This window comes from Astatotilapia calliptera, chromosome 17 (genome assembly GCF_900246225.1).
Source record: "Astatotilapia calliptera chromosome 17, fAstCal1.2, whole genome shotgun sequence".
Taxonomy (NCBI): Eukaryota; Metazoa; Chordata; class Actinopteri; order Cichliformes; family Cichlidae; genus Astatotilapia; species Astatotilapia calliptera.
Window position 1 is genome coordinate 37,274,818 of NC_039318.1, and position 14,111 is coordinate 37,288,928.

A 14,111-nucleotide genomic window follows, 5' to 3' on the forward strand; every position below is an offset into this window, starting at 1 on the left:
AAGCCACAGAGAGTCTCCTACATGACCATTATTTAAGAAAATAACATATACAGTACTGTGTGAAAGTCTGTAGCCAACCCTCATTTCTCTTTATCCTGCTAGAAAAATGGGAAATAGTTGGGATTCACGTGGAAATAAAGTATACAAGGCAAAAATAATTTAGCCTAACAGGTTTTAAAGTCAGGTGGTGTGACCACCTTTATTCTTCAACACAGTCTGAACTCTCTTAGTCAGCTAAGTAGTCTTCATGCTTGTTGAAGGACATCCAAAACTCTTCTTTGTATGTTGTACTCTTCTCTGTCAAGATGATCCCACACTGCCTCAGTATTGTTGACCTCCAGGCTCTGGGAAGGTCATGACTGATAGGGTTCCACTGCATGTTTTTCTATTCATGTGTGCTTTCACTGCACTGGAAGTGTGTTTGGGATCATTGTTATGCTGAAAAACAAAGCTGTTACCAGTCAGATGCTTTCCAGATGGCATCACAACTTGACTGTACTTTTCTGCATTTATAATTCAGCCGGTTTTGACAAAATCCCCGACATCAGCCAATGCTTTTGGGGATGCTCACTGACAGCAACTGAACCAAACATTTCTAATTTGGATTCATTACTCCATAAGATCTCTTGCCACTGATTTTCAGTCCACTTCTTGTATAATTTGGCAAACCTCACTTTCTTTTCCCCCCATTTTCCTTCCTTAAGAATGGCTTCTTGACAGCTACCCTTCCATTCAGGCCAATCCTGATGCTGCTTGAGGAAACAGTAGATGGATCCAGACGCATCTCTCAGGCTGTGCGTCAGGTCTTTGCTGGATTACTTGCTGATAAAGATATGACAGTTTTTTTAGATAATAGCTTTTTGGGAATCACTGTGTTGGTACTATTTTATGCCTGCAATTAAGTCGTTTAGCAAACAAAAACATTTCTGTGAAAATAATTGAAAAAGCAGCCAATGTCCAAAGAAAAACCTGGAAAACTGATGCTCACGACAACTTTAAAAATAAAGAGAAATCTGGCTCCTTGGAAAGAAAATATAAATAAATGAAGGACGGCTCAAGACTTCTGTACAGTACTTTGCATGTACTGCACACTGTGGCTCGCTAATTCATTTTGAAACAATAGGCTCAGTGCTAATGAGTTGTTAATATAAACCTTGAAATCTCGAAAGTTCTGTTCACCGAGTAAACATAACCTTCGATGGCATTCCTGAACACAAGATACACTTTATGTTGTGTCTTTTATTGTTAGGAAACTGCATTTCTAAGGGCTTGGTTGTTAAGCTTTTATTAGCAGTACGATCGTGAGCTAACATCCACTTCTTTGACCTCAGGAGTGGAAAAGAAATGAAAACCAATGTGGACTATAAAAGTGCATAAAGCTGCATAAAGTCTCCTCACTGTGGCAAACAGAGAACTTTAAACCTTTGAACCAAACAATTATATGACATCATGGTCATAACTCATTAGCAATTAGCTCTAAATTATACAGTTCTGACAATTTTCAGTCATAACGCAGCTTTCCTCAGAATTTCCCATGCGCTGGCTTTGAAATTCCTTGTTGCTGCTGGTGTACAGCGAGATAAGCTCACTGCACAGTAAATGCTTCTGTGATTCCTTGCAAATTACTTCAAGCCTGAATGTCAGAGGAGGTAAAAGTGAGTTTGCCTTTGGACAGTTGCCCATCCCATTAAGACTTCTGTAAGTGTTCGAGCTTGCATGTGGTTTGCAGATGGATGCTTTTTAGAGCAGGCAATACAGGTCAGTGCTCCAGAATGCTCATATGAAGGCTGGAGTGTCTCGTTTTAGTTATTTATCTCTAGTTCCCTTTTGTCAACAGTGAGCAGAACTACCACATTAACGCCACCAAAAAACACCTTTTTGTTTAGTTTTTGGCGGCCATTTTTTCTCTTTTGTTGCCTGTTTGTCAGACTTTTTTTCACTTTGAGCTCATTCGGTTGGCTGCATCCATAGCCTTTATGGGTTCATCACTGAGAAGCTATTTCCTCTGTGGAAACCAAAGGTTATGTTTCCCTTGCACATGAAGGTATAGAATTGGGATTACTGTGATTCCTTTTGTTGTCCAATTTTATTTAAAATTCATAAAATACTAAATAAGTAGGAAGTTTCACATATGAAACTATTTCTATGACCCCCCCCAAGAAAAATGTCCTTTTGAAATAATGGCACTAATAATATGTCTTTTCTTAACGCCTCTTAAGGATGCCCCGGGTCAAAGCACTTGACCCCTAACAAGTGTGCCTTTGCATCAAAGAAGGTATTTGGCTATTTGGTATTGGAAAAGCACACAGTTTCTCTTTCAGGCTTCCAAATGTAGACAAACACACATTTAAAGAGAAAAGTAATGACAAACAGGAGTGGCAGCATCATCCTGACATGTAAAATTCAGAGCTAATTAAACTAGAAGAGCTTGAAGAGTTGAATCTTTTATGTCTCATGTTGCTTAGATGTCACGAGTATTATGGTTTTCCACTCTACAGCCACGGCAAAGAGGGCAGCGGTGCTAAAGGGCACCATATTCAATGCTAAAGAATACTTACAACAGCTACGGGAACTTCTCCCATAAGGAAAGAGATGTCAACTTTTCCTTCTATGAAAAGTTTGGCTGGAGATCCATGTTCCCTTCAGAGCAGCCAGAAACATTTCCATGTTAGTTTTTAAAAAGCGTCTCTGATCACTGCAAATGTTCCTTCGCTCCACCTTCAGGAGTTACAGTGATGCCAAAATCTGAGTCGTTTGGAAAAATTACTTCTTGCTTCTTTGTGAATATTGTTATTGAAATTGAAAGTGCCTGTGGGCTGTGTTTCGAGAAGGAGTGCAAGGTGATGGCAGCTGTAAATGCAGAGTAGATAATGGATCATCATCTCAGGCAAAATATGAATATTTAAATTTGAACTCATTTGAGTCAGGAGCAGAACTGAGCAGGGAGTGTGACTCTGCTAACCATTCAGCAGAGTTGAGGACTGTTGCAAAACTGTATCTGTTTTCAAACGTCTTTTGTAATTGTCCTCTCTTCAACAAGGGGACCAGTGTGTGCGTGTGTGTGAGTGTGTCTGTGTTTACATATCTTTGTGGGGCCCAAACATTGGACATTTACTCTACTTGTGGGGACCAAATGCCCTTATGGGGACACAATTCCGATCCCCACAAGTTTGAAGGTATTTTGAGACTAAAAATGTGGTTTTAGTGACAGGGTTGCAATTTGGTTATAGTGTGTGCGTGTGTGTGTGTCTTTTTTGCAGCCCCTCAGTCTCTTTCCACAGCACAGTTGCGATGGCTGAAGTTACACAATTTGACTTGAGAAGATCAAGAAGATGCTTAGCAGCTTATTAATGGACACAACAAAGTAATCTGGTCATGTTGTCACCATGTGGTAAAGCTCCAGCTTTTATGAGACAGGCCTCTTTATGTCATTTAACAGACAAATCTTGTGTGAACAATGACTTAAAAAAAACTAGTAAAAACTGCTTCCAGAAGAATTCAGAGGGTAAATAGCAGCCAGGTACATTTTATGCAACAATCATCAGCAATTGTGACCGACTCTGTAAAAGCATGTTTTGGAGTTAACACGGTGCCACAGTCTTTCCAAAAGTGGATGTCCCAGCAAATTCTACCTAATGTCAGATCATGCAATGCAAAAAACCAAGGAGCTACATCTCAGACTCTACAGGCCTCAGTTAGCATTTTAAATGTTGATGTTCATGAAAGTACAATTAGAAAAATACTGAGCAAGTATGGCACATCTGGAAGATTTGCCAGGAGAAAGCAACACTGAACAAAGAAAAGCTTATGTTTGCAAAAACAAACCACAAGACTCCTGGAACGGTGTCCTTTGGACAGATGAGACCAAAGTGGAGATGTTTGGCCATAATCCACAGCAACACATTTGATGAAAATCAGACACAGCATATCAGCACAAACACCTCATGCAAATGTCAAGCATGACGATGGAGAGTGATGATTGGGGCTTGTTCTGTTGCCACAGCACTAAGCAGCTTGCAGTTATTGAGTTGATCATAAACTCCTCTGTATATGACAGTTTACAGGAAGGGTATGCTTTCATATGAAAGTCAAATGTGAGACTATCTGTATGACAGTTTTGCCGACTTTCTGCGATTTTGTCCATTGAAAGAAAAAAAACTCTTATCTGATCTCAAGTTGATCACACTTCCCTTCAGATTTGTCTCCTTGTGCATATCTGGCTCTTATTCTTCATTTGTGTAGCTCCCAGGAAGAACCATTTCTGGACAACCTGTCCTTGAAAACTGTTGAAAACTGGTTAGGTCATTTTAAACTAAAATTTTTCTTTCTGCAGATATTTGAAGTTCATTGTGAAAACCTTTTATTGTATCCTGTACAACGAAAGGAGCAGTGGTTAGGTGATAGTAATTTAACTATTTTGATCACTTTTTCAAACTTTCCAGTGTGCAAACATTCCCTTGTTCAGCTTCTGAAATGTGAAAATGTTTGAATGTTGGCCTGTTGGTTTCACAAAATGATCTTTTTGGTCTGCGACAAGCTGTATGATTAATATAAAACATAATCGTGGATGAATTGAAAATAAAAACAGTTTTGCTTGTTGTGGCTAAATGTAGAATAGTGTTGCACAGTTCCACTCAGCAAGCAAAAGGTTGCTGGTTCAACTCCAGCTGGAGACATAACACTTTGGGAATGTAAAACTCTGTGAAGCAAGACATGTGGAGATGTTCAGGAGAAGGCTCAAGCTTGCCATGAACTAGAAACTGCTGGAACACCAGTGTCATTGTCCACAGTGATTTTAACGTCTCCAGGAAGAAGCCCCTGTTCCACTTTCAAGTTTGAAAGCTTGCTTTATGGTCAGAGAAGCTGTTTGGACACAATGACAAGATGTATGTTTGGAGGACTTCAAACTAATCAATTTAAATAAATTAATCAATTTAAAGAAATTAATAATTCTGCCCAGAAGAGAGGTCAAATATCCATCCAGAATTGCACCAGAATCTTCTCGCTGGCTATTTAAAGCATTGGGTCGAAGAGAAACTTGTTGAGGGGACATTTAACCAAATCTAACCAAATTTAGTGTATGTTTATACGTGACCCTGTGTAGATTAAAGCAAATCCAAAATAAATTCATACTTTTTCTTTTGTAAAGACATTAAAGATTCATGCTGTACAATCATTTCCTCCTAGAAGAAGAACAGTTCAAAGAAATGTCTTGATCCATGCTCAATCGTCCAGGTTAGTAAATCCCAAAAGGTTGATTGTGTTCATCTGGACGTTTTCCGTGGGAGAACCAGGTGACTTCTTCAGTCTCAGCTGACTGCAGCTTTCACCAACCTTATAAACGATACATTTGCAAAATAACTGAACGTAGCCGACTGAATGAACGATGGGCTGTGAAGTCAGTTCCTCGATCATTAATATGCAAACTGACCTCACAGCCCATCGTTCAAAGAAATCATTAAAAATTGTCACACCCATGATGGATGTTTGCAAACTTCTGACCACAACTGTTAATAGAGTCCAAATATGATGAGCAAGCCTCTTCTTTAATACTTGGTTACTCACAGTATTTTTTGTATGATTTCTCTTTGCTTGCAAACCAAAAATGGTAGAATGAATAAATCCTGTGAAATTGTAACAATACTGCTTCAACTGTTTTGATTACATACTGTCTGTATTAGAATTTCTTCAGTTTTTAAAAACCTTTGTATCAATCTGATCTGTGTTTTGAAACACTGTTCGTTCGATCTTCATTTACCTTTTCTATTATCGATCTGTATCTTCTTCACATTTCCTTCTTTCCCTTCCTCGGTTAGTTAAATAGCTTTTATTTCCTCACTGCGTTTTAAATTGTGACATTTTTATCTGGACATCCGCAAGCTCTTGCCAAAGCTAACATTTGGCCCCAGAGCAGAGTTTACGAAATAAAAATGCTTTCAGTTAATCATCAATCTTGAGCCTGTGGCCCTATTAATCACACAGCTTCTTTTGTGTTTGCAGAGATTGGACCCGTTACAATCACAACAGACCCAAAGAAGTTCCAGTATGAGCTGAGAGAGCTGTACGTTCAGGTGGGTTCAGAGTTCACATCTATCAGTCTAAGGAAACCGAGGCTGAAGCCTGGATGCTCGGGTCATCTGGCTTTGATAAAGGCAGCAGGCTTTGCTCATGTCTGATCTGCTGGTAGAACAACTTGCTGAGCTTATTAAGAAATTTTATCATTCATACAACATCGGATGATGAAAGAGCTTCAATTAGTGTTTTCATCTTAAGCGGATGCCTATCCTTCATGTAACTGGGGCCATGCACCTATTAAATTAAATGATCGTTTGCTGACTTTGATGCACAAAAGCCCCGAAACTTCACCCCATTTTTACCTCCCCTGTCATTACAAAGAAATGCATAAACAAAAACATACAATGGATGGACAGCAAGCTCTGCATATTTCTGTAATTAGTTTGGTACAAAAGGGAAGATGAGTACCATTCAGAGGCCCTTTGAAGAAAGACTTTGGCGAGTGTCTGTGCATCCTTGGCATGTCCTATTGTTAATCTGGTGTGCGAGCGCATAGCATGGAAGGGATCCAGTTTCCTCTCTCTTGCTGTTTCATTCCTGAGTCTGTTTTTCTTCCCCTCACCTCTTCACCTGCACAACTCCTGAAGAGGCTTTGGCCAAAGAGCGTGGAAAATATACTCTTTGGAATTGATATTTTTCTTAAAATTGAAAAATGTCTGTCACGAAGGCAGTTGTGTTTCAGAAGGGAGAAAAAGTCAGGCCACACTTCAAGAACCGACGTGCGCTGGGGTTTGGCTTAGCCTTAGTGTTTGGGACAGTGGGGGAATGTGGGAGTGCAACATTGTCCAGAGGGGAGATGGTGGAGTTCAGAGGAGTAAGAGGAGTCCTGTCTCTTTACCTACCACCCAAATCCCCCCACTGTGGCTCACTCCGTTCCAGATGTTACTCTTGGGGGTTATGCATCCTAGCTTGGTACTGAACCCTGGAGACAGACAGACAGACAGACAGACAGTAATGTGTCTGCTGGAATGCAGCAGAGAATATTTATGTTTGACCCCACCGACAAGCCAGAGAGAAGAGTGGAAAGGACAGAATGAGCATTCATACATTCCCCTGCATATTTTCTATTTGATGTGTCTTTCACTATATTCTAGATTGTAGAGCTAGAGTCACTAGATTTTATCAGTGCTTTGGATTTTTTTCAAGACATATATTCCACACAGTGTGGCTAGTGGCCAGTTTCACTGCATATAGAGTCCAAATCAAGCAAACGTTTTGCCATAAATCTCATTTAAACGCATTTAAAGCTCTGTTGGAGGTTCACTCACTCACACTTAGGATACTTAAACTCATAAACTAGTTTTTGATGGCTGCCTTTTTTTCTCTCAGGGAGGAGGAGACTGTCCGGAGATGAGCATCGGTGCCATTAAGATTGCCTTGGAGATCTCCTTGCCCGGATCGTATATCTATGTCTTCACTGACGCGCGCTCTAAAGATTATAAGCTCACCCACGAGGTCCTGCAGCTCATTCAGCAGAAACAGTCACAGGTTTGGATTTTCTTTTTCTTTCTACACTCAGTAATATCAACGAGCTCAGATTCAAAGTGACCATGTTTTTCTTACCTTGTCTGTAGGTGGTGTTTGTGTTGACCGGAGACTGTGACGACAGGACTCACATTGGTTACAAAGTATACGAGGAGATTGCCTCTACAAGCTCTGGGCAGGTCTTCCATCTAGATAAGAAACAGGTCAATGAGGTGAGAGGAAACTTTTTAGCACGTACAAGCATTCAGGTTTCAAACCATTTGTGGTTTCAAGAGGTAATTTGGTTGTAGTGATCGAATCATTTAAACTCATCACAGGTTTTGTTCCTAAGCTGTGTACTGTAAATAAAATGGCAGCAGAAGGTTTTACAGCCTCCTCGTGTATTTCGCTATGCCCACGCTCGAGTCTGGTCTCCAGATCAAGTGTGCAGGAAACATTTAGTTGATTGATGTGTACCGTAGCTCTTTTTAACTTTTCCAAGAAATGTAAATCATCAGTCTTGGATGTAGAAACGACTCGAAGCCTGAGCTTTAAATGGTATTGCTGTTTTACTACTGTAAGATAAGATCCCCTGCTAGGGAACTGAGACATATAGATTTTAAGCAGTTTCATATTAAAATTCAGAAATGCTTCATTTTTCTTTCTTGGCTTGTGAGCAGCATTTTTTGTCAACATCAAATGCATTCTGGTCTGGAGGTGTGCAGAGGAATGAACGAGTAAAGTGGTTTCTAACTAGCTGTCATGGTTTCGAGGGCAGGACTCAGTCGCAGGACTCACGCTGGGTAAAAGTCAAAAGATGGTTTATTTACAAGGATGACACCAGGTGAAATATATACATATATACAGTGCTGGGAGGGAAACAGCGGGCCCGGGGCAGGCAGGGAAAGGTCCAGGGAAGATCCAAGCTCCTCTTCACACAGCCAGTGACTCACAACAACCCACAATCCAGTCTTGTCCAAGCTCACTCACTGTCATCCACTCGGGATCCACGAGGAAGGGAAACAGGCAAGGGTCCAGGGAATTCTGTACACAGGGAGAGAAGCTGATGTTAGAAAGAAGCACTAGGAAATCACTAGGCAAGCTGGGTTATACTGACGGAGATTAGCGCAACAATCCAGCGAAGAATCAGACTCCACTGAGGCCTTAAGTAGAGCAGGAGTAATCGTCGGCGATGGATGGCAGGTGAGTAATTATCAGTGATCGAGGACACGCGAGGACGAGAGCCAGACTCCGCCCCGGTTGGGAGTAGTGAAAACATTCGATCATCGTCATAGATCAAAGTCAGTTAAACTTCAGGCATCTCAATCCGCCCAGTTAGGAAACATAAACCATTGTAAATCAGTTTCGCCTGCTGTGGTGCAAAAAGAAATGACAACATGCTTACTGGAGAGGTAAAAACGAGGCAACAAGACTAAATTTCAATCAGATAATGCTTCCCCATGCAGTCATCATTTTCCTAAGGCCTTTTTGAGATGAACGCTCTCACAAGCGCATGTTCCATCACATGTCCTGGATAGCGAGACATGTGGGTCACACACAGTATGGCTTGAGTTCTCCACAGAGACTCAGAGGAAGGAGGCAGGACACGGAGCATCGTTAGAAACTTCCAGATCAAAGCGTTCACGTGTTGGGAAGCTGACCTTGTATGCAGTTTGTGTGTTAGTTTTCTATATCACTTAAGTCTCCATTATATTTTGTCAGGTGTTTGAATACAGATTCAGGGTCCCAAAACTATACACCATATATGTGTAACTTACGCATTCTTCACATTTCCTTTCCATCGCTGTAGGTTCTTAAATGGGTGGAGGAGGCAGTGCAGTCCTCAAAGGTCCACCTGTTGTCCACTGATCATTTCACTGGAGTCAGCAACACGTGGCAGATGCCCTTTGACCCCAGTCTCAAGGAAGTCACCGTGGCACTCAGTGGCCCGGCACCTGACATTGAGATCAAGAACCCCCAGGGTATGATGAATGTAAACCACATGCCAACATGTTTCCTAAAAAGCTTCGTTTTTGATGTATTTTTTGCATTGTTTATAGAATTCACTAAAATGTGTATAAATTATGTATTCATTCATTTAAAATGATGAATAATGAATAATAGCTAAATTTGTACAGCATTCAATATTGTGCAAAAGTACTGAGTCATTGCTCGTTTCTTATATAAGAGCAAGTGAAATAAGTGCAGAGCTGTTGTAACATGTGCAGCCATGTATGCAAATACAATATAGAAAGCAAAACTAGAGTTTGTACAACTCTGATGAACTCGAAAACAAATATTTTCTATGGCCACTTGTTCTTCAACACTGGCTGAACTCTCTTAGGCAAGCGCTCCTGTTTCTTTCAGTAGTCTTCAGGAATAGTTTAGGCTTCTTAAAGCACATTCAGAGTTCTTCTTTGGATGTCGACTGCCTTTCTTCCTTTGCCTGTCTGATCCCACACGGCTCCAGTATGTTGAGATCTGGGTTCTGGGGAGACCAGTCCATGACTGTTAGTTTTCCATAGTGTGTGTGTGTGTGTTTTTCTCTCTATCCGGGGATGCTTTAACTGCTCTGGTAGTGTGTTTGGGATCACTGTCATGCAGAAAAATGAAGCTTTCCAGATGATATTGCACGGTGGATCAAAATTAACGACTCCAAACAGCAAAGAGGGGAAATACCACAACAAACATGCACAAACATTTGACCCACAGCATGCATTTAAGTCGCATGAATCTAATTTCTTTACTGCCGGTTAGGGATGGTTGTGATATCAATAAGAAAATCGGAGTCGCTAAATTCTTATCAGTTATCCCTATCCATGTTCATAATTGTGTCAATTTTGACAAGATCCCAAAACCACAGTTTGAAATGAAACCGTGACAGAGCCTCCAAAATCAGCGTTGTTTCTTTTTTTAGTTTCTCTGGAATTTAGAGGAGATTTCTCTATGTGCAGTATGTAAAATACACACTCTGCTTTCTAGCTTTGCCAGAAGCCAGAGAGAAGCTACAGTGAAGTGACAGGTGTCGGTGTCCCATGTGGCGCGCACACACGGTGCAGATAGCAGAGTCAGCAGAACAGACGAGCGTCAGCTCAGATCTCACAAGAGTTGTCGTGGCCGAGTGGTTAAGGCGATGGACTAGAAATCCATTGGGGTCTCCCCGCGCAGGTTCGAATCCTGCCGACAACGACACAATGCTTTTCTCAGCCGTCAGACAGTTAAAGAGCAAACCAACCCTGACAGGCTGTAGTCGCTGATTTTCTGAGAAGACATGAAGGGATAATCACATAATCAAAAGAGAATACTGCAAATATGAATACTAACTGAGGGACCAAAGCATAAACTTACGTCTTAATGCATGCTCAGTCATCCAGGTAAGGGAATCTCAAAAATCTCTGTTCATCTGGACGTAACAGTTTCAGTGGCAAAGGTTTCAGGTCCCACTGAGATCTGGGAAGACTACTACTACACCTACTGGTAGTAATAAACCAGGACTAAAAGCTAGAATAGAGTAAATATAGAAACCAGTCACATGATGCTAGAGTAATACATAGATCAAAACAGAAATCCTAAATTGAAAAGAACAATTTAAAAAAAGGACTAATTATCTAAAACAGCAACTAGACGATACTAACACGTAGGAACATATAATATAGTAACTTAACTACAGTGTTCGAAAGCGTCTTCTTTTCTGTCTGCCATAGTAAAGACTGCAGCAACATCTGGGATGCATACATTGCGCACATGTTTTAATTACAGTATCTTGGCTAATGTATCAAAGACATCTTGGATGATTTATAAGACGTGCATCCATCCAGCAGCAAGAGTTAAGAATTAGGTTGTATAATTCAAAGCTGTAGAAAAGGTAAATAATTATCTCACGGTCCATGTCTATGTTCCTCCAGGGAAGCTTGTGGGGAAGAGTGATGGCCTCACTGAGCTTTTGCACATTCCCAACTCTGCCAAAGTTGTCAACATCAAGGATCCACAGCCTGGGATGTGGTCTATCAAGGTAAACAATTCATTCTTTAGCAGAAAATGTGTGTAAAATAACAGCCTGCTAACAACTACCATCGCTGGACTGCTTTTAAGACCGCTTACTGCAAATAGTTGAGTGGTGTAGCCTTGAAACGAGGTAACAACGTAGACCCCAGGAGGGAGCCGTGGCCTTGAAGAAGGTTCAAAACTTGAATTACTGCAGTAATATATCAGCATGCTGAGATACAATGATATGTAATCAATTTGACATGCACGCTGTCTGGTGAAGGCATCTCGGATTCCCAGTGAATCAAAGCATGATCAGAAAAACACACGTGAGCCCTGAGATGGATTTTAAAGCAACACTGAGGATCGAGACAATGTTTAACATTCAAAGCTCTGCTCCTGTCTAATCTTGGCACCCAGCTGTCACACGTTGTCACTGCTGCTGTCAAAGCCAGATGTTTTGGATTTTGTTAACCTGAGTGATTTGTCGGCGTTGTGTCAGTGTTGCCTCTGAGGCCCCCGGTGGTGCACTCATCTCTGCATAGAGTTAGATTTTTGTTGCGTGTGTGGAAAAAATGTCGACTCAGCGCTTCCTCTAATAAAAAAGTGTGCATCAAACTCTGGGAGGTGCATATGAGCGATGAGAGAGCATTAATGGGTGGAACATTTGTATTGCTGTAGCTTTTTCTACATGTTGGTGCGATATTACTCTCTCTGGCTTTTATATTACATGATATTCCACAGTATATACGATGCTTCTATTTTGTAGTTCTTTCTTTTGTTTTTTAGGCAAAATAGAAATTAAAACGAGTCCTTTCCAGCTGTATCTGCAGCTAACCCACAGGTTAAGCCACTGCTGGGGTCTGTCTCTTTTCAGATTGTTTCCTTATTCCTTCTGTGTGACAGAGAAAACACTCCCTGATACACAGAATTACCTCTCGTGAACCTTTCCAGGTTTTAATATGTTGCTTATATTTGTTTTTCTCTACTGGGGGTACTGGTAAGTGAAACTCTGAGATTGAAATATGCGCTAAGGTGAATCATCTGTAGTGTTCTGTTTTATATCTGCTTAAAAAGCTCTCAGGAAGCTTTGAGTTCTGTGCTGACTTAACTCATCCAATGTGATCTGTGTTTATAGAAGTGCTGATGGATATAAACAGACACCAAAAAAAGAGAGACAGCAACTTTCTGTCTTAATCATGTCATCCAGTCGCCTCTGCTGCTGCCCCCTTCCCGACTCTATCATTCACTCCCTTTCTGTCACTTACTGAATATTCCTTCCTCTTTCCGTCCTTCTCCCCTCCCCAACACATTTAGTCCTCTAATTCTCTCCCTCAGAGACTCAGGGATCCGCTGCTCAGCTTAAACTCCCAAAACATCTTGTTTTTCCTTTCGGAAAGTGGCTTTTCCCCACATCACTCTAACAGGCTTTTAGACATACATATCTCCTTGTCATCTGTAGCTGTATTTCCCAGGGCACCCAAAGAAATGTGAATAAATACTTGAGGGGGATTTAGCTATTCTACCATGCTGGGTTTCTGTAACGCTAATGGCCCATGACATCCCAGTGTAACACCCAGACCACAGATTTTTGTGTGAAAAGGAATTTGATCCATTTTAATCTGACTTTAATTGGATAAAGTAGTGATGTGTTGAAGCCAGGTTCACCCAATTATCAGCACCTGCTTCTTCACATAATTCTTGCAACATTAATCTCAATTTTGTTTAATTGAATTTAATTATTTCACTGTAAGGTAAGATCATGTACACATACTGTAAAAAAATTCAGTTTGCACTAAAAGCAAACTTCGCCACCTCTGTACGCACATAAGGTAATCAAACTGTGAGGTCGCTGTCATTCACAAGTGGCTAACCCTAAGCTAAAATGCTTTAATTTATATATCTAGAGATATATCTAAAGCCATCACCAGCAGTAAGGAGCTCCAGCATTAGAGCTCTGTGGTACAGCTGTCTGTCAGCACCACATATCTACTGCACAAAAAAGGGATCTAGGGATATGAATTACAGTGCAGACTTTCCATATGCTTACTTTGAAGAGTGTGTTTACAGAATTTTGTAACCCATGATAGGAATGATAAAGTTTTAATTTGAAAAGCATGTAAAATAGCTTAAAGCCTCCCCAGGCACTTTTTTCCTAAATTGGTGTTTCATTAAAGTCATTCTGACTCATTTGCTTGCAGTATATCACAGGACTCGCACAAAGAAAATAAACTGACATTATAACCAGATGCAGCTACTAAGAAATTATAGGATGCAACAAAGGCATACGCTCAAATTATACTGTTTTTTGTATAGATGCATGCTTAAGGTAAGGAAATCCCAGAGAGTTGGTTCTGTTCATGTGAACGTTGTTTTTAATGTCACTCACCCAACGACTTCTTCAGTCTCTGCACATTTGCTTTAGTTTTTCAATGAATTAAAGTCGTAACCAATAAAAAAAACTATTAAAGCTCTGCGTACGAATCCAATCAGTGATTCTCCAGAAAGCAAATAAATGTCTCAGCACAGATCTGATTCAGCTAAGCGCTGGTGTATTCAGGCCTGGACAGGTCAGTCTGTATGGGTGG

General features: G+C 40.7%; 1 protein-coding gene and 1 non-coding gene across 6 annotated transcripts in view; both read left to right on the top strand.

Annotated features, from left to right (window-relative positions):
* The window catches only part of hmcn1 (hemicentin 1), an 87,328-nt gene that overhangs the window by 15,237 nt on the left and 57,980 nt on the right, over positions 1-14,111 (top strand). For all 5 annotated transcript variants that reach the window (XM_026146195.1, XM_026146197.1, XM_026146196.1 and 2 more), the window contains exons 2-6: positions 6,001-6,071; positions 7,405-7,563; positions 7,650-7,772; positions 9,350-9,521; positions 11,445-11,551. In XM_026146195.1, the coding sequence (XP_026001980.1) occupies positions 6,001-6,071; positions 7,405-7,563; positions 7,650-7,772; positions 9,350-9,521; positions 11,445-11,551 (632 nt within the window). The remainder of the gene's footprint in view (positions 1-6,000; positions 6,072-7,404; positions 7,564-7,649; positions 7,773-9,349; positions 9,522-11,444; positions 11,552-14,111) is intronic.
* On the top strand, positions 10,647-10,728 carry trnas-aga (transfer RNA serine (anticodon AGA)). The gene has a single exon. It is a non-coding gene; the product is annotated as a tRNA-Ser (tRNA).